The following is a 20,637-nucleotide window of genomic DNA, read 5'->3' as shown; positions in this document are numbered from 1 at the left end:
CCTCAGTGTTCTAAGTGTAAATTTTCCTTCTGCCCCTCCCCTGCCCCCTGCCTTTTAATACATATGCCAAATACAGTCTTCGACATGTTTTAGTTAGGAAGTTCAAATTGCATGCTACTGTGGTTTTTTATCGGAACAAAATAGATACAACTTCTAAATTATGTTTTGTCATTCCTGATACTATAGAGGCATTAATAGGTCACTGAACTACCATACATATTTTTCAAGTTAACAATTGATTATATATTACAGCAGGTTGTAAAATTCTTTAAAATACAGTATTTAGGAGTCATTTTTATGAACTGAGCTACTCTCCTTTTAATATATTTAAATGCCTCATTGAAGGTGATTATTAAATGTATTCAACTCAGTTTCCATATAAAAACTGGTCAAGGTTAGAGATGAGTATTCTTTAGAAAAGTAAAGATCTGATTTTGAGAAGTGTTTGTGTCCTAGAGCCCATTTGTGTGTTTTAATCTTTTTTTGTTTAATTTCCTTAGAGTGTTTTGAATCTTTCTTTAGGTTAAATGTGGTTTTTTTTAAAGAATTGTTTTAGGAAATACCTGTCCATATATTTATGAAAGTGCTTGTCTTTATTTTATTTTTTGAAATGTTTACTGTTAAATATTAAAAACAAGAAGCAGCTTTAACTCAAATGTATTTTGTTCCTGTGCAGAGCTGTTGCAAAGCTGTTTCACATACTAGATGTTTCTGAATTAGGAATTCACATAATAATGAATTCTGCTTATTTTGCTTCTCCACCAAGATTTGTTGTGTGAGCTTAAAATAAGGCTGCAGCTGATTCGTGTAGCACATATTAACTGTTTATTTAGTTTAAGTACATGTCTGTATCTTTCATTTCTGATCAACCTGAAAAATTTGCATGCTACACAGCAGTCATCTTCTTTATACTTTATTAAATATCTGTCAATTATAAATATCAAGGTTTTACATTAATGTCAAGATAGTACATCAAAAATTCATGGAATATGTGACTTTTTCCAAGGGTATTTAATACTTAATGCATTTGTGTCATTTTTCTTTCCCGAGATATTGACAGGTTTTATTAAGTGTTTGTTAGGGAGATTTCATTTTTATCAAGGGACTATAAAGAGAAGCTGCATGCTAAATCAATTTTTAAAAGGCAGAATATTGTTCATTTTTTCATCTTCAACTCTTGTAATCCATAGGTTTTATTTAAATTTCTTCTTGGTTTATTTTTGTTTTATGTGAGTGATAGTTCAAGACAGAACTTTAATAAGGATCAAATATGCTGACTGTAGTGGTTTTTAATTTCCTTAAGCATAGCTACCAGACCCATGCAATATGGTAAATTCTTCAAAATGTCATACTTACATATTTAGCAATATTACTTCTTTTTATTGAAGCCAAACAAACGATTTTAGATATTAATCTTCCCCAAACATAGTGATTATTTTGTACTAGGTACAATATTACTGTGTCTCATCTGGAACACCTCCTATGATAGAAGAGGGAATGGGAGAGAGCGTCCCTGGGTTGTCAGGCTTGACTTAAGGAAACAAGAATCCTCTTTTAAAAGTAAGCTCTATAGGGCTTCAAGTCTGATTATGAGCTACAGGAACTGTTCATATCTCCAACTTCAGATGTTTATAATGCACAAGAAAGTGAAAATGTCAATCACTTAAAAAATATGGGCTTGTTTCTAAACCTGTATTTATGGGGTGGGTGGGGAGTGGGAAGGAAGTTAATGCTTGGTGGACCCTATGGCCTGCTCCTTTTGGGCCCTGGTACCTGAGAGACCCCATCACTGTCGTCTTTCTCTACTGCCAGACAGACCCTCACTCATCCCATGTGTAGCTAGATCTTGGAAACAGCTATCTCAAACTAATTAGCCACAATGAGTAAGTTTTCTGCTTTCATTTACAGTTTTTAAAGTACAGGTTAGGAATGTCTTCTATTGGAGATAAACAAAACCCTTATAAGATTTTGCTCTATAAATGAGGAGTGTTCAGTTTTCCTCCCCATAAAGTGTGAACTTAATGACTTTCATCTAAGAACATTTTTAGGAGCTTTCAAGTAACTTCAGGTTAATATTATAATTTTTGGAAAATGTATTTTTAAACGTTAAGGCTTGATGTGTTAAAAAAAAAAATTCTGTCCAGAGCTTAGTGTTTGGAATAGACATATTTCTTATTCTTGTTTATTTTTTCAGGGTATGTGAAAATACTTATTTTTAAAGTTAAATGCTTTTCACGTGAAAATCACTTCAATATTTGAATGTTTCAAGATCCTTGTAAAACTATTATATAATAATTTAAAGAGGTAGGTTGGTTTCTTTTTTTCTTCTTTTTTTTTTTTTTAGAAACCAAATTTCTCTTGAGTAAAGCTGAGCCAGTAGCCATTCTGGATAAACCCCGGTTTGCTTTAGGATAAGTTGCTCTGGGGGCCTTGCCCTAGGAAATAATTCAAGAACCCTGCAGCTGTAACCGATTCCACCATGAGGCCAGTAGGTGGCGCTGGTGTCACAGCAGTGAGGGCCCCGTTGAAATGGAAGATACTTGCCTTTCTCTATAGCCTCAAATTCCACTTCAGTATAACTGTTAAGTGCATGTGTCTGTGGTAGAATAGCTTTTTTTTAAAACCAGAATTACGTACAGTGGGCACACCTTATTTCTGAAGCAGATAAGAACAACTATTTCTAACAGATTCTGCAAATATTACGTAACTCTATAGCCAAAATAATCTTCAAAATTAACCTGAAGAAAGCATTTGCGTATTTTTTCCCTTGCGTATTCTTTACGACTTCGTCAGGCCTGTGAACATAAACTTGTATTTTTGGTAAGAAATGTATATAAATAGTAGGAAGGGAGACATTTTGGAGAGTTAATTTTCCATCTTTTTGGTCCTTGGGGAGGCTGCCCTTGTTTGAAGAGTTTTCTTCGTAGCGTCCAAAGCTATTTAAAGATCTTTGAGTGTTTGGAACATTCTTCCACAAGTCGTTTTGACATTCAGCATTCTAATTTTGAAAATTGTCATCTCTTCTCCTATTCAGTAAGTCAAACTTTTCGAGGGGGGAGGGGTCGAATTTTTAATACTCAGGGGTTTTAGCATTGGAATTTACCAGCTTTCAAAATACCACAGGGCATTCCCCAGTTTAAATGAATTTAAAACATTTTAAAATAACAAAAGCAACAATGCTTTCCCCCCTCCTAGAGTTTGAGAAGAGATAGGATGTGCAACATTCCCAGCAGGTCAGACTGTGTGAAGCTTCATTTTATTATAAGTGAAAGGAAATTTTAGCAATGGAATTTCTTTTCTTTAAAGTTCTGAAAAATTTCTATGGTACTTATCATCAAATTAGTTTTGGGTGGAGGGGCAGTTCTTATCTGCGGAATTTGTACTCTTACGAGGAAAAACCTGAGCACCCTTATGGTCAAGTTCCATAATTAAATGGAAAGCTTCTTTAGGACTCTTAGGACACAGGCTTGCATTTCACTCATTACAAAGAAGAGGCAATAAGAAGCTTCTCCTCGAATCTTTGCTGTGCTTGACCATGGTATTGGGTTTTTTTTTTAAACCAGAGATAGTTTTTTCTAATCTTCCTAGCTAGAATAATGCAGCTAGAGAATGCCCCTGAGCGATAGGTTATTTTATATTTTGACCTAAATTATATCTTCTTTAATTTCATTTTTATTGTCAGAACATTTACATATTAGGTAACTGTATTTCCATATGTTGACTTTTCTTCCAAAGGGTTAAAACTGGGTTTAGGATCAGAGGGGAGAAGCAGGCACCTGGGAGCTAGCACCCAATTGGCAGCCTTTTGTAATATATAATTTGCCTAAAATTGCGCGCCGAGCACAAGCTTTTGTTTTCTAATTGATTTACGGTTCGAGCCACTTTTACCTCATCCCCTACTGTCCTGCATACGGTGCCAGCGAGTACAGTGCAGTGAGCGATGATAAATTACCATATGCACTTGTGATGGTAATGCGTCAAAAGTCAGAACTGCATACTGCACGGGGCTCCGTGCATTTGCAGTGCTGCAGAGACGGTGCAGCCGAATCGCATTGGTATCTCAGAAGTCACCATTTGATCACTTACTGCAATCTGTCTGTCAGCCTGTAATGGAAACCGAAGATTAAAATTATACTGTTACAGCTTTGAATTTCTTAGTTGAGACGCAGTTTTTTAAGTGCTCGAAAGGCCCAAGGTGGGGGGAGTATTGTGGAGAGAGAGGATGTGAGATGTGTACAATTTTCTCTAAAGTGTGGAGTTTTGGATATTTTTATCAAATGTTCTTTTGTCCAGAGACAAAAAGAAAAGGAGTAAAATTCACATATGCCGATCTCGATTTTATCTTTATTACATTTGTTTGTAAAATTTAATTCATAATTTCACAAAACTGTGTTTTTCTTGATTTTCTGTATTTGAGCTGCATCTGCCATGTTGTATGATTCATTTGCACGTAACAAGTTGATTTCCTTCCAAATGATTTTAAGTCAGAGATAAATGAAAGAAGTTTCAATTTATTAGAGTGCCTTTAATTGTTCCTTTTATTGATGCAAGAAGAGATTTGGACTATTCGTGAGGGCTGTACAGCACATTAAGGCAAGAGATGCAAAGGGAGGCTGGGACAGACACCTGACTTGGAGACTCCGGGTTTCCGTGTAGACGAGACACTTATGGTGTGGGTGTGCCTACCTTTTGTAAACTCAGTCCACCTTAAATTTTATTTCTGTGCCGTGTCTGTGGGTCCTGGTATCGAAATATGAAGCAGCAGATTTATGGCGGCTGCTGGGCACAACAAATTAAGTTGACAGTGATGTATGAGAGCATAATAGCACGATGATCCCTCAGTAGCGCGGCTGGATGCCTCCTGCTTCATTTGGCTCTTGTTAGGATCTGTTAGGCAGCTAAATAATGAAATTTTGCTGACTGATTTCTGTTTTCCCTTTTTCTCTTTTCACCTCTGCTTTCTAAAACTTCTAATTCCCAGACCCATCCTCATGCCCACAAACTGCCCTTGAAGGATTCTTTCACTTATGAGGACTACAGGTTGGTGTGAGGGGTGTGTGTGTGTGTGTGTGTGTGTGTGTGTGTGTGTGTGTGTGTGTGTGTGTGTGTTGGGTGTGTGTGGGGTGTGGTGTACGTATGTGCAAGGCATGTGTTGGAGGGTGGTTTCTGAGTGAAATTGGGATCTCAGAAGTGCGAAGGGCTTGGGTAAGAAGTGACTTGCATGACCATTTTAAAGCCTTAAAAAAGAGATGGTTCTTTCTGGAAGTTACACTGGACCCCGGGGCAGGGAGCAGCGTTTTGATAGCCATGTGGAAATTGCCATTAACCTGTGTTGGTGGGGATTAGTTGATAGAGCCAGGTGATGTTCAAGATTAACGTTAGTGTGGGGTGAGGATTTTTTTTCTTTCAAACAGACTGTTTTAGCTCTTTAAAGTAGGGACTTTTTTTTAACAAAAAGATTTAATGCAGTGCACAACATAGTAAAAAAAAATACCATTCCACATTTTGTAGAGTTCTTAGAGGATTCCGATCAGAAAGGAGTTAGTGTTTGCTTTTCAGTGAGGCTCAAAATAGGTACAGAGTCAGCGTTTGGGTAAAAGAGGGGTGGGGTCTCTCCGCAGCAACGCGGACCGGGACCAGCTGAGGCCTGGCTGACTCTGTTCTAGGCCCTTCCTCCAGGCCGCTTTCTCCCGGGAACGTCCTCCCTTAATCTCTCACTCCTAGATTTCCCCTGGCTCCCTTTTCCTTCCATATCCCCCCTCCTCTTCTCTTTACCCTAGACTTAATTTTAAATGATGATGAACATCACCTTTGCGACTTAGGAAAGGGTTTTGAAAATTCGTGAGAGGTCAGGCACACCTCGATTTTGGTTGAGTTGTGACTGCCGTGGGCTTTCAGATGTGCCGGCCATAATTCGCCTCTTTTCTGATTGTTACAGGTGGGCGGTCTCTTCCGTTATGACTCGACAAAACCAGATTCCCACGGAGGATGGTTCCCGGGTGACCCTGGCGCTGATTCCTCTGTGGGACATGTGCAATCACACCAACGGCCTGGTAAGGACCTCCTCGGGTCGTGTTCATTAACCGGCGAAGTTCTGCCTAAAAGTCACTGTCCCCTACTGCCCCCTCCAAGAGGAGCAGACAACGCCAAACCTCGCCCCCCATGAGTAGAGGCTGGCGGTTTTTTCTCTCTGTGTTTACTTAATCCTGAAAACGTGAGTCTTATATCACTTTCAGAAGCCACAGTGAACTGCATTTCTTTGCTAAGCCACGATTCCAGCCTAGACATACATTTTCTTATCTTATTGGATGACAGACTTAAACCAAAGTTTCTTTTTTCTTATTCTTTTTAAAATACCAATTTATTGAAAAAAAATCCTTTCTCCTTCTGGGTTTTCCTTTTGTGTTGCTTGTTTTCTCTCCTTGCTGACTGTATTATCAGTTACTTAAGTTTCTCTGATTCTTTCCTGCCGCCTCTCCCTTCACCTGCTATGCAGACACATCCTTGGCCCCGTTGATTAACCTGCTTTTGTTCAGGAGCCAGTCCTGGTGTCCCTGGCAGTGGGGCGGGAGGAGGTGCACTTCGGCGTTTGGCTCTTGGCCTTGGATGCAGGAGTCAGTTGGCATCATCAGACGTTGGAAAGATAGGGAGACGCTGTGAGGATTGTTAATCATGACGCATAGAGGAGGCTGCCTCTGTTTCTCAGCATTCTTCAGATTCTGAACCTCGGAGCAGGTTGCTGTGCTCTCTGTGCTGAGAAAGATTTCCTGATATTACTAGTTGGAAATATGATCAACTTCAGAACGTTTTGAATTTTTAAATATTGTAATCGTATAGTGGTTTGGTTAGTTTTTTGTTCATCTTTTCTCAGTGTCAGCTTTCTTTGTTATTATTAGCAGTATTATAAATAGACTGGTGCTATAAATGAGTATTTCACATCTAATTCCACAAAATGGCCAGAACACATGCCACGTGTGCCAAACACTTGAGAGAAACCCTAGTGTGAACCTGGGAAGGTCTAGCCACAGCACACTCTTAAATTGGAGAGAAAGAATATCTATACTTTTATAATTATATTTTTGCCTTAATTTAGATGTGCTTAATTTAGCCGTTTTGAGGCGTATTAGCGTATTTTATCATTTATTTTCATTAATGAATACAATTTTATATTTTGTTCTTTTTGTTTTCTTTCAGAGCTATTTTAAATGATTATAACATTGACGTTTAAAAATTTTTCAAATAGCTTTTAATATTTGACAGTAACATTTTTCTTTTTCTTGGATTAGGTCATTGGTTCCCAAACTTGATTGATCATTGGGGTTTATTTTTTTCTTTCTAAAATTTAAAAAGTACATACTTTACTGTAAACAAAGAAAACCAGTTAAAGAAAACAGAAGCCTCTGCAGTGAAACTCGGAGGTCCCCTGCCAGTCCTGGGCGCCGGCGGCCCCGTGGCTGGTCCACTCGACGCCTCCTGGGTAGCTGGCTACTGGCTTTCTGCACGTCTCTCCCACTCTTGCTGTGCATTTGCACCTTCACATACTCACATACACACTGGTTTTGTGTGGCTTTCATGTAAACTACTCACTCTTTCCCCCCCTAAAAGTAAAAAAAAAAAAAAAAAGTTAGTTTATCTCAAAATAAAAATAACGAATTGATGACAACTACTAATACTGTCTTTTTCCTAATACTGTTCATCAGGTCTCAGCCACCGCAGTCCTGGCAGAAACACTGCTAACCTTGAGAAGGTTTATCCAAGATGTTAGTGCTTTTTCTTGCAGCGGTTGTCTTCTCTGCACACTTAACTCTACTACACGTTTGTTGGACAGTTTCCCACCGTAAAAACAACACTTGATGGGAAATTTTGTCTGGTAGGATTTCAGAATCTCTTTTAGCACTATGAAGTTGTATGTCATACATATTAACAGTTAATCTCTTTTAAAATAAGGTACTTGAAAGAAAGGCTTAGCTTTTCAGACAGTAGATTTCTTTTTTGTGTGTGTCTGTCCTGACAGTCGTTGTCTGTCTGATCTGACTACCGCTGGGGGAGCTGATAGAAATTTGTAACCCAGCAACGCTGCGTGCTTCTAACAGTGTCCCCAAACCTGGTTATGGGGGTAGAAATGGAGGAATCAAGCCTGTGACAGTGATTCCAAACCAGCAGCAGCAAGGAAAAGCACGAGAAATTAAGAGGCTGGATGAATATCTAGGCCGGGCTGGAGACTCTAGCGAACGTGATCTATTTCCTAGCCACTCCGAGAAACAAACGTAGACAGGTTTATAAGGCGGCGTGTTGGGCTGTGAGGCATAATGTATCTGAATTCTGCGTGGCTTGTTCAGAACTAACGGGAACAGGTCTGCTTTCCCTTTTTTGAGGTTGTTCAGTTTATACAGAGAAGGATACTTCTAAGTGGGTTTCGGCCTCTGTATTAGTTCCAACAGGTAAAGCGTGTTGGAATGATCAGCCCTTGTATTTGGATACGTGACCCTACCAACCAGGATGAAAGGGCTTTGGAAGATTCAAGCAGAATTGCAGGGGTTTCTTTTTCGAGGCCCTTCTGTTTGAGTGTTGAAGATCTGAAACATTTAGATGTGCATGAGGCTTCCAGTCTCAAGGTGAAAGCCCAGGTGTTTACAGTAGCAGACAGGGCCCCCTGCTCAGCCTGTCCTCGCTACACCCCAGTCTGTCTGGGCCCTACACGCCCACCGAGGGCCTCTGCGCTGACTGTTCCCGCTGCTTCCCCAGGCTGGGCCATCCTGAGCACCACGCATAGGATGGCCACACCTCCCCACCCACGGGCCTCCCTTCCTGTCCTCTACCGTCTGTCTCCTGTGCTTCCGCGTGCTCCTCTTATAGATTGTTGGCCCTCCCCCTTCCCTCCTGCTTCCCCTGACTTCCTTCTGCCTGTTCGTGCTCCTTTCAGGCCCCTGGGTACTGCCTGCACCATGGAATGCCAGCCTTCTAGGGCTGGGAGGTCATGGGCAATCCCCACTCTGTACCTTATCATCAGGGTCATGTTTGGGGGTCATAAAAGTGATTTTGATATTGGGCAGGAACTTCATGGAGCTGATTTTTTTATCAAGTGTTTAAGCTGTTCTGTGAGTGAAAATGAGCCAGAACACCTGCCTTCATTTAGTCCTCGTTGCTTTCGTATTTCTCATTGGTCTTGGTTCTGGGGATACTGGGTTTAAAGAGGAGTGTTATCTGCCCTTCCATCCCCAAATGCCATTCCCTGGACTCAAAAGTAATCTTTTGAGCTGTTGATACCTTGAATAGCAAAGTAGCACTTGTAGCCGTCTTGAATTTTGATTCTCTAGGATAAAATGAGGAGATCGAAGTAATTAATGAGCATTTACAGACAATCTAAGAGATTGGGGGCTGCTCTGAGGGACAGACTTCTGAGAAGGAGCTTTTAATATAAATTGGAGAGCCTATTCTTTTCCCTGCATCAAGCAGATATTCTCAAGGGCGAGGGCAGTGTCAGGTGTTGGGCCCGGTGAGCTAAGCTCCAGGCGCCGAGGTGAAAAGGGCTAGGCTGCAGGTCTGGCTGGTGGGGGGTGCAGAGATATAAATACCCTATTACTGGGTGGGAGAGGCTTTGGGGAACAGAGAGGGAGGGTGGGATGAAGGGGGGCATCTCCAGAGAAGCCGGGGCTCAGGCAAAGCAGGAGCTGAAGGTGGTCGCAGGCACGAGGGAGCGGGGACGGCGCCTGGAGTGGCAGGCGAGTGGCGTGTCCAGAGACCGTACGGAGGTGTGGGCCTCCTTGTAAACTGGCCTTGCTCAAAAATTTGGATGTTTTCCGCAAGGCAAAGTGGAGCACCACTGAAAAGTTTTAAACAGGAGGTCAAACACGTATGCCACATGGGACACGGGAGGGACAGTTCTGGAATTTGAGACCAGTTGGAAGGGTTTTGCACGTGTTGAGCTGGGTGAGAAGAGCCAGGGGACGGCAGGACAAACAAAATGCAAAGGGTGACTCGGAAGGTAAAATGCTGACCAGTTGAGGCCCAGAGAATTTTGTGGTGACTTCAGTGCCGAGACCACGACATCGCCTGCCCCCCTCCCACACCCCTTGACAGGAGAGATTAGGAAGAGATGCGGATTGTCAGTGTGGTTAGTGGATTTGGGGGTTCAGAAACTCTCACAGGATAGCTTTCAGCATAAAGAGAGTGAATAGGATACAACTAAGTTGTTTTATTTTTCCTTTGCTTATCTGAAAGTTTTAATTTCTCTAGTTCCAGAGTAAAATAAGTACATAATTCGGAAACAGCTTTTCTTTCTCCCTGATTCTTTATCCAGTGGGAAACCCGCCTGTGTTCTTAATGACCAAATACTAAAGATGCTGTTTGCAAGTCAGTTCGAGTTCTCCAGAGATCCCGCTTCCCTCCTTGCGGGAGCGCAGGTCCTGTGGGTGGGTGGGTGGCTGGAGATGGTGGGGGAGGGGGGGGATGAGCTCAAAGCCTGTAACTTTGTAATGAATGATTATGTTTGATTGAGACCAGCAAGGGATAACCTATACAATACATTTTCCGAAGAGTATGTCCCTCACTGCAGGTACGGGGTCTTCCATAAGGATTTCTGGTGTGAGTAGAATCAATGAAAATAACCAAGCAGTTCTTTGCTCAGTTTGGTGAAGCAAGCAGAATGCAGCCCTTTAAGTAGCTTTGCGTGTCTTTTATCCTCTAATCGCCGGAAAAAGGCCCTCCTGAGCGAGAGCACTTAGACGCTGTCCTGTCATCCTTCCTCCCGTGTACAGATCACCACCGGCTACAACCTGGAGGACGACCGCTGTGAGTGTGTAGCCCTGCAGGACTTCCGGGCCGGAGAGCAGGTGGGTTCCACACGGAGTCCCTCACCTCAAACTGTGTTGATCATTTTTAAAAAGTATTTAACTTGGGCAGAAAATTTTGAGATTTGTATTTAAGGCTTGTTTTCTGGAATACATATTGAGACCCAAAGCCGTAATAAATATGCCGTGCTTTGAATGGGACGTTCGGGTCCACCAGGGAGAAAGATGTGAACGCAGTCATTTGCACAACCCATCTACTGTGTGTAACACCGTCAACTGAAAATAAATTCTGTGTTACGACAGTAGAACAGATTTTTCGATTGTATAGACTGCATTGTTTTCGTATCTTTTTCTGTTGATTAGAACCTTCTTTAAAAGGAGGCAGTTTATTTAAGCGGCAAAACCATAAGGGAATCAGGAACCACAAGAGCTGCCTTCTTGTACTTTCACTTTAATCTGTGAAGTTTTGAGTAATATTTGGGGTGGGGTTGAACATGTGCGCGAATGGACACCTGCACTCTGCCTGGCAGTCCTGTGACCAAGCAGGGAACACAAAAGACAGAACCGACACAGACCACTGATGTTCGAGCTGGGACAGAGTGAAAAATACTAGCCTAACAAAGTGCCTGGAGACAGTGCAGAATGGCCGCAGCATCTAGAAGTGGATTTCTGACAGACACTGCCTTAAACCCTGGTTCCAGGAGACGCTCTTGTAGTTAAAGGAGAGGGAGAAAAGAACATGGTGAATTTTAAAGTGCAGTCGTAAAGCAGCAGTCTCGCTGTGACTGGGAGTGTGAGGGGGTATGAGAAAGGCTGGGACGACGGGGTCCGGCTCCTCTGGGTGCTAGGAGGTCGGCGTGTGCTCTTCTCAGCCCGCCCGGCCCCTCCCGGCAGCACATGATGTTCAGGACAGGGACATGGTCACCTCAGAGCTGTTTGTCTCCTTAGTGTGAAGTTGCGTTAAATATATGAGAACTGATCCTTTGCCCTGCTCTGTACTGAGAATGGATGTTAAGTTTCTTTTATATCCCTTTATTTTTTCTTTACTGCATCTCAGATTTACATTTTTTATGGCACTCGGTCAAATGCAGAGTTTGTGATCCACAGTGGTTTTTTCTTTGACAATAATTCACACGACAGAGTGAAAATAAAGCTTGGAGTGAGTAAAAGTGACAGGCTGTACGCCATGAAGGCCGAGGTCCTGGCTCGCGCTGGCATCCCAACGTACGTAGAAAAAAATCTGTCAGCTCTTTACTGTGGTACTTGAAATATTTCCAGTCGCGTAGTGTTTAACTGGCGTGTTAATAAAACTTCTCCACTGTAGTTTGTCTTAATCCCTTCATCCCTGTTACACTGCAAAGTTAAACCGTGGAGATGCATGGTGATTTACCAGCGTTTTCAGATCAACGTAATTGTGTCGCTGGAAGCGTCCACAGCCAGTTCCAGGGAATGTGGCCTGAAATCCTCGTTCAGTTAAATAAGTGTCTCCATGTCATTAATGCCTTTCACCTTGAAAAGGTTAATGACCTGGATCAATTTGTTTCATTTAATTCTTTGCCACCATTAGGGTCTGTAATGAAGTCATGATAGTCAGTGATTTCAAGAATTTCTGGTTAAATCAAATCTTAAGATTTTCCTGCATTTGAGGTGCAAAATGATAAGGACAAGAATTATGATTTATTGGTTCTCCAGGGAGTGGAGAGAACCATTCTTAATGAAAATGGATTATCTAGACCTTTTTTTATTGAACTTGTCAATATTTGATTAATGATTAAAATGTGAACTGAAAATAAATTATTGTTAACCTTTCTTAGGAGCCATGGGTATGCTTAATTCTCCTGATGTGTTGTGTGCACCCGAGATGAAGGCTATTAGACTAAGAACTGCAGGCAGTGATGGTTACCGCCACCCTCCTCGGCCAGCCCAGGCCTTCCGCATTTCGCCAGGGCTGAAAATTCTGTTTTTAGAGTTCTGGTGAGGAGGTGGGGTCCCTCATGCTGGCCCAGGCTCCCTGAGGACCACACACGGAGTGCAGATTCAGAGATTTCACTGTGGGGCGAGGAGGCCACTGCAGCAGGGCCTGATCTCTCTTCTTCCTCTCGTCAGCTCCAGTGTCTTTGCATTGCATTTTACGGAGCCACCCATCTCTGCCCAACTTCTGGCTTTTCTCCGAGTCTTCTGCATGACCGAAGGTAAATCATTTCAGAAAAAAAAAAAAAATGTTGCGTTTTTTTCTTTTTTTAATTCATGAAGTGTGAGACAGAGGGATTCAGATTAAAGATAAAATTACTTAAAATTAAAGCACTTTGGGGGGAAGAGGTAATATTGGAGAAAGAAGAAATTGATCTGTTTTATCCTGGAAGTATTTTATTAAATCCTCAGTGTGTTGTCAGTATATGCTTGTAATAAACAAATAATTCTCTACTGCATTGGAAGAAAACTTAATACATCTTGGATTGTCTGCCTGTATCAAAATTCGACATTTGTAGATGGGAGCTTCTGATGTGCCTGTTACCCGGGACGACAGAGCCCAAATGTCCTCACGGTGAATGGTCATCGACACTGAAGTCGGGTGGTCGGCCCTGACCCACGTGGGCCAGAGGACTTCATTTGTTAACCAGCTCTGTAGTGTGAATCCGAAATTGCCAGCAGGCCTTTCAGTGCCAGGCATCCAGTTGGAGTAAATAACACTGCAAACAGAACCTGTTTAAACTGCAAATATTCCTGTCTACAGCCTCTTATTTCAGGCACAAAAAGTTAAATGTATGCATTGAGCATTACTTTTATGTTTCCTTAAGACAAGCCGTTTGGGATCTCTGGCACTGAGATGTGATCTATTGCGGTTGTGTTTTCACTTTTCATCTGAAAATATACTCCTCCAAATCCCCTGGTTGTGAGGTTCCATTTTTAATTGTGTGTGACTTTGCTGTTGTTGTAAACTACCCTGGATCCTGTGCACAGCGGATTGGGTGGGAATGAGTGACAGTGAGTGCGTGCCACCTAACTGAAGAGACAGACAAGTGTTCTTCTGAAGGAAGCTGTCCGAGCGCTAGAGCAAGGGCAGCCCGGGGCCGGAGCAGAAATGACAGCCCGTGGAGGGAGTCTGCTGGTCTCTGCCGTCTGGCTCCCTCCCTTCATGTCTGCGGCCAGAGAAGTGCCGCCCAGGTCCTGGCTTGACATTGGAAGTAGAAGAAACTGAGTCCTGAAACACAGACAACCAACTGCAGAGCCCAGAGAGGTGTTAGGTGGTCCTTGTCCCTCGCTCGCAGCCACACTGCTCTAGACTCCCTGTCACTCACGTGGGAGCTTCTGGTGATTTTGTGCTTTGGCACTGGTTCCTCACTTCAATTTAGTGAACACGAGTTAAGGGTTAACCGTGGGCTTTTCTTGCATGTAATATAGGGTTACAAAGTTGAATGTCACAGTTCATATCCTGATGAGAGATGACGACGATGATAATCCCCATAGTTTGGGAGCCCTCTCTCTGTGCCGGGCTGAACGTGGTGCAGGCTTTGTTCATCCTCATCAGCCTTGCTGGAGGGAGGTGGGGCTCCCACTTGACTGACGTAGAAGCTCCCATGCAAAGAGGAGAGTAACTTGGCCATTCAGCTGGCCGGCGATGACCCTGACTTGGGACCCAGCTCTGCCGCCTCAGGGCCTGTACCCCAGGCCCCCACGTGGCTCCTGCGGGTTTGCAAGACCGATAGCCCACGGAAGAGATCCTAGCGCTGCAGGGTGTCCAGGGGCCAGGCTGGGGGCCACCAAACCACACTCTTGCGGTGGGCAGGGAATGCAGGAAATCCAGGAAGGGCTTGTCAGCGAGAGGGAAGAGGGGGAAGAAACCTGCCCCCGGAGCCTGTGGTTCACTTCCTGAGTGTTCCAGGCAGGGTGATGGCCTTTCGTGGGTTCTATTTCTCCAGGCATGTGAAGCCAGTCCAGTATCACTGTTAAGAGCGGCAGAGAGAAAACTCTGCTTCAGCCCCTCACCTTCCCAATGTTAATTAAAGGGTGCAACTCGGTAGGTTGAGGAGGAAAACAGAAACTGTAACCTTAGTATTGGGGGCATCTAAAAAGAAGCTTCTTCCACTTAAAAAGCATTTTAAACATCTTCATTGCTTTATGCAGAGAATATAAACTGAAGGATCAAAAATCTAAAAATCCTGAATTTCATCATGACCTTTTGCTAACAAATGCAACTTAAGAAATTTCTTTTCTGAATATTAGATTAACTTCTATTTTCTTAAAAAAAAACCAGCAAACCTGCTTTTGAATCATCTTAGCTCCATTGATTCTCTTTAGTTTCTCTTTAGTCATAGACAGTTTGTCTTGTCAAGACAATTGATGCATTCTTTGAATCACTCTCACTAATACTAATAAAAGTTTGGTTTGCTGGCAGCAGAAGTTCTTCCATTTGAATTGTAAATAGTGACAGCTGTAGGGCATTTTGCTCTGAAAGAGATACTGTCTCATAATTACATAAGAAGCACGGTTGTATTTCTTGAGCATGAATAGGATCGGCATGTTTTGGTCTTTTGAAGATAATGTGCCAGGAGATAAAATGCTCAGAGCAGTTGCTGAATTCTTCCCTCTTCTTACATATATTTGAAGGCAGTTGAGATGTGCACTTGTGTTTATTTGTAATTCCTTTTTAAATTCCTGACAAGTGAGGGATATAGACACGTATTTCATTAACTAAGATTTTTCTAGTCCATTTTTGGGTTTCAGTTTGTGGTTTACTTGTTGTAAGATGAGACAAATAGCTTTGTCAGGTCAACTGCTGGAATTAGCATCCGTCAGATTTCAGTCTAGAAGGATCACTGGGTTGTTGTGCTGTTGTTTGCTTTCACAGTTTACGTTGCTCACCTACATGTCTTTTTGACCCAGTTGCTGTGACTGGGCTCAGAGTTTGCAAGAGGGGTGTTGTCAAAATAAGGCGTGTGTCGCTACAGATGGTCTTTAAGAAGTATCTTCCGAAACCATCTAAAGGCTCTCGGGATCCCTCTTAAATACAGTGAACAGTGTGGAGGGCTGGCCCAGCAAGGCTTGGTCTGGGTTCCAAATCAGGAAGACTCCCCTCTTTCTCCCCTGAAGCAGCTCTGGCTCTGCTCTGGAGAGTCTAGCCACGGCCTGGCTGATGGATCAGGGAGAACTCGTCACCCCAGGAAGATGACATTGTTGGGAAGGATGTTTTGTGAGGTGGGCTGCTGGTGAAAATGAGAAGTAGTGCTGTTTCCCCTAACAGATGGCTGTTTGTGTTCTTGTAGAAGAATTGAAAGAACATTTGCTGGGAGATAATGCCATTGACAGAATCTTCACCTTGGGGAACTCTGAGTATCCTGTTAGCTGGGACAATGAGGTCAAACTGTGGACATTTCTTGAAGATCGAGCCTCACTTCTTTTAAAAACATATAAAACAACCATTGAGGTAATTCTGTTCATTAAGGGAGGATTTGTGCTTTGTCATGTTTTAAAAGATGTTTAATAAGAGATTCTTTCTTAAATGTCAATTACTGTCGTGCTTTAGCAAAATCATTGTGTATTTGACATTTTTCATTAAACTTATTAATATTTTTCTATTTTACATGTTTACCCCTACCAAAAGAGTCACACTGAGGCATTGTTGATTAGAATATAAATTTTTTACATTATTTAACATTTTTCCATAATTTCTAATTCATATGATACAAACACAAGTTTACTCTTGGGTCACTGACTTCAAGTGCCTGTCATTCAGCCATCGTTCAGCCAGGTGCCGAGCCCTGGGCTCCATCAGGGCACAAGACAGAAGGGTTTTAGAAATAAGTGGAGTTCTGTCAGTGTCCACGCACCATTTGGTTTAGGCTCTTCTTTTTTGTTTTATAATCATTTACTTAGGTATAATTTACATAGAGTAAAATTCACACTTCTGAAGTGTACGCTTGGGTTTAAGCGTGCAGTCATGGCAGCCACCTCCACAGTCAAGTTCCAGAACCTTCTGTCACCGCCCCCCCCCCCCCAATCACTCCCAATTTCTCTCATGCTTTCGTCCCCGGCAGCAACTGATCTGCCTTCTGGCACTATCGTTTTGCTGGTTTAGACTTGCTGTAGTTAATTTTGCTCTGTTTCCTTTTCCAGGAAGATAAGTCCTTCTTGAAAAACCATGCCCTTTCCGTTCGTGCCACGATGGCCATCAAGTTGCGCTTAGGTGAGAAAGAGATCTTGGAAAAAGCGGTCAAGAGCGCAGCCGCGAACCGAGAGCACTGCCGCAGGCAGGTGGAGGGGCACGCCCCGCTCCCCAAGTACGAGGAGAGTAACCCGGGGCTGCTGGAGGGCGTGGCGGACTCGCGGCTGCCCCTGGTCCTCAGGGACCCGGACGGGGAGGCCGGCACACAGGAGGCCTTGACCCTCACTGAGGCTGTCCGCAGGGCAAAGGCTGCAGAGCACGGGCTGGTCAACGGCGAAAACTCTATACCCAACGGGACCAGTTCGGAAAAGGAAAGTTTAAATCAAGAGGAAAGTAAAAGAGCGACCGGAGACGCCAAAGAATCTTCTTCCGACAGCGCCGAGGAGGTTGGAAAGTAGCTCTGAGTCTGTCGGGGACCCAGTTTAGCAGAAGTGTATGAACGGCCCCGTTTACATCGCTGTGTTTCCTTGTTCACGGTTTTCTTTCTGCAGAGAGGAAAATATGTTTTTGCTGCTTTATATAAAAATGATTTTTTTAAGTTATTTAAAAAGTCTAGCTTCCCTTTCTGATTAAGATTGCCATCTTGCTTCTTGGCCAAACAAACAAGTTATCAAGCAGAGCACAGAGGGGGAAGAGGTGCCTCGGAAGACTTTGCAGACCCATTGCGGGCAAATGTATCTTCTTCCCGAGGAAGAATTCAGTTCCTCTGTCAGCTGTGCTTTTGTGGGCCTGTCATCTTGACAACCAGAATCAAAGCCTGCCCTGCCTCCTGCCAGCGGGGCTTGACGGTGGCGCTCTGGGGGTGCAGCGCGAAGGTGGGGCATTTGGCTGCACAGTGGAAAACAGGCTTCAGGTTAGGAAACCTGAGAGGAAGAAAGAAAAAATTTTCCTAAAAAAATAACACCCCAGTACCAAAAGAAAAGGTAAGGTGGCAACCTTATTTTTAATAGTTTTAAATGTTGATGATAATCCTAATTATATAAACACACAGACACACACACACACACACACACACACACATCTAGTGATTTCTAAAGATTTGTTTACTTTTTGTGTTTTGTTTTACTGTATTGAGAACTTGTCCTTTCTCCTTGAATCCAAGTAGGACATGCATCCTCCTCCTAATTTTAAATGTTGGCTCTGATTGTAAAGTGGTGCATTTGCCCTCCAGCCCTGGTGCCGGGGAGCTGCGAGGGCACCATGTTCAAGGCAAGGCCGCTCCTGGCTTCTCTGGTTGTCACAACAAGCTAGAGATTTTCAAAGCTACACTTTTGAGTAAAAAGCCTTATTAAAAGGAAAACGTAATTAATATTTTTGTCTATTCCTTTTCTTTGGAGTGCGACAGGCCCCTTGAATCGAGCTTTTATGCAAACCATCCTGCTTATCCGCGGGGTTTCGAACCTGACCCGTGCTGTGTGTTGCTCCCCGCTGGGGACTCAGAGATGGACGAGAGGCGCGTGTGCTCAGCCCCCTCCCTAGCCTGCAGGGCATGCTCAGGGAGGGCCGGTGGCACCAGGAACACAGGAAGAGGAGTTCTTACCTTCAGGGGAAGTAGAGGCTTGGGGTGGTGTCCTGGGGGTGAGGTGGGATCCATCCCCAGAAAGCCACCAGCCTTCAGGTTATGGATTGCCAGTCTTCCTTAACTACAAATGTTCACGTCGTCTCTGATGTCCTGACTATTAAGTACGTCGCTTATTTTGGGAAAGGCTATGTGAATTATTCCCCCGACCGTCCCGGTAAACATCGCTGCACACAGGTAGTCTTCAGGGTGCTCTCGGTGTTTCTCCTTGGAGAAGACACAGCTCTGCCAATAACTTGCTTTATTCTCTACCAAGGACACCCCACCTCCCAGGGCTCCGCATGTCACGTGTACCTGCTTCCTTGGACGCTAGAGACAGGTTTCATCTTTACGTGAGGTCGGCGCCTGTAACTTCCTATGTTGTTAATGTGAACACAATCTGAACTGCCTCAGAAGAGGATGCCAGTGACATCAGCTCTCCTATCAGCCCTGTACCTGAGATACTTTACCAAAGATATGAGGTAGTCTGGGAAACCTACGTACTAATTTCCAAAAGGCAGAAGCACGGTGGTACTCAAGGAGTTTTCTCTCTGGAACAGGAGCCCCAGAAGAGATGAAGAATGCTCATGACTGATTTCCCTGTAGATGAGTTTCTCATTGGATGACAGCTTTCAAGTCTAATGTTAAATATATGTCCTTTGGGAAAAAAAAATATATATATATATATATATACACATATACACACACACACACACACACACACACACACAGTTCAGATGTAAAGTAGCTTCATGAGATAGAATAGTTTTCAAAATACTCCCTGGAGAAGACTCGAGTTCAGGTGGAGCTGGACGCGGGTCAGGACAAGCCCTGGTCCTCACGGCACCACTGGAGGGTGCAGGGACCCGACGCTCGGGCCTCAGTTCCCTCATTTACTTGGGAGGTGAGGGAATGGTACTAAATTATCAGTGGTCCCTGCTTAAAAATTCAGACACTTTTCTGTCCATGAATTGCCCATCCACAGTGTCTCTTTGTTAAGGTTATTGGACCAAAAAACGATTATATAGGTTACGCTCCAATCAAGGAGACTGTCTGTGACAAAAAGGGTGCTCATAGAACGCTTTTGATGTCGGAAGAGAGTGTGTTGAATAACATGATTTCCTAGGTCAGATAGAATCACCCTTGCAGGACTCGGGGCGGGGGGGGGGTCAGCGAGACCACAGTGCATGTCCTCAGCCCTCTGCGCCCATGAGGGATTCAGCGCTGCGGCACAGACACTTGGGTTCACAGCTGAAGCATTTGAAAACTGAGGAAAAGTGATTAAATTGGCATTGAAGAACCCTCGCTGCCACCTCTCTCTCAAATCATTTTAAGGTTTGCTTTCTCCTTAACGCTTTTGGATAAGAGGCTGCTCAGGCTAGTCATTGGGGAATGCCAGCTTCTGCTTCTGTTTCGTCCGCTCTGTGTGTGATTTGTGTAAACGGGAATTAGATATCACCAGCCTAGAAAAATCACCCCGTTTTTCCACTCAGGCTGCCAATTGATGGGTGATTTCCCCCAGTAGTTTCTAGAATAGGCTCACTAGAAGATGTATTTAATTTTTTGGAGAGGTGAGGTAAGACATTAAAAGTATAATATACCCAGGTTCCCAATATGCAGGCTTATGCTAAATTAAACTTTCACTTAAAAATGAGGGAATTTGGGCTTCCCTGGTGGCGCAGTGGTTGAGAGTCCGCCTGCCGAGGCAGGGGACGCGGGTTCGTGCCTGGGTCTGGGAAGATCCCACATGCCGCGGAGCGGCTGGACCCGTGAGCCATGGCCACTGAGCCTGCACTTCCGGAGCCTGTGCTCCACAACGGGAGAGGCCACAGCAGTGAGAGGCCCACGTACCGCAAAAAAAAAAAAAAAAAAGGGAATTCGTTTTCTGTAAGTCATCACTTACTATGTGTTTGATGGTTAAAGCGTACATGTTGGAGTGAAAGAATTCAAAACAAAACCCAAAGAAAGTACCTACAACTTGAGTTCAGAACTAAAATAGCACTGGCTGTAAAGAAAATAGGGGATCATGATTAGTGGTGGTTGGTTTTGGGGGTGAGTTTCAGGAAGCCCAGATCTTGAAGTGTTGGCTGTAACCATGGCTACGGTGAGAAGCTTTTTATGTGATA

General features: G+C 43.5%; 1 protein-coding gene across 2 annotated transcripts in view; it reads left to right on the top strand.

Annotated features, from left to right (window-relative positions):
* Positions 1-18,282, top strand: part of SETD3 (SET domain containing 3, actin N3(tau)-histidine methyltransferase) — a 69,486-nt gene extending 51,204 nt beyond the window's left edge. For both annotated transcript variants that reach the window (XM_030883394.2, XM_030883392.3), the window contains exons 7-13: positions 4,982-5,040; positions 5,939-6,053; positions 10,758-10,832; positions 11,848-12,014; positions 12,897-12,982; positions 16,055-16,215; positions 16,905-18,282. In XM_030883394.2, the coding sequence (XP_030739254.1) occupies positions 4,982-5,040; positions 5,939-6,053; positions 10,758-10,832; positions 11,848-12,014; positions 12,897-12,982; positions 16,055-16,215; positions 16,905-17,351 (1,110 nt within the window). In that variant the 3' untranslated portion in view covers positions 17,352-18,282. The remainder of the gene's footprint in view (positions 1-4,981; positions 5,041-5,938; positions 6,054-10,757; positions 10,833-11,847; positions 12,015-12,896; positions 12,983-16,054; positions 16,216-16,904) is intronic.
* The last annotated feature ends 2,355 nt before the right edge of the window (positions 18,283-20,637 follow it).

The sequence above is a fragment of the Globicephala melas genome, chromosome 2, assembly GCF_963455315.2.
Source record: "Globicephala melas chromosome 2, mGloMel1.2, whole genome shotgun sequence".
In the NCBI taxonomy this organism is placed as follows: domain Eukaryota; kingdom Metazoa; phylum Chordata; class Mammalia; order Artiodactyla; family Delphinidae; genus Globicephala; species Globicephala melas.
Note: the sequence above shows the minus strand (reverse complement) of the source record. Positions and strands in the feature narration are given on the sequence as shown.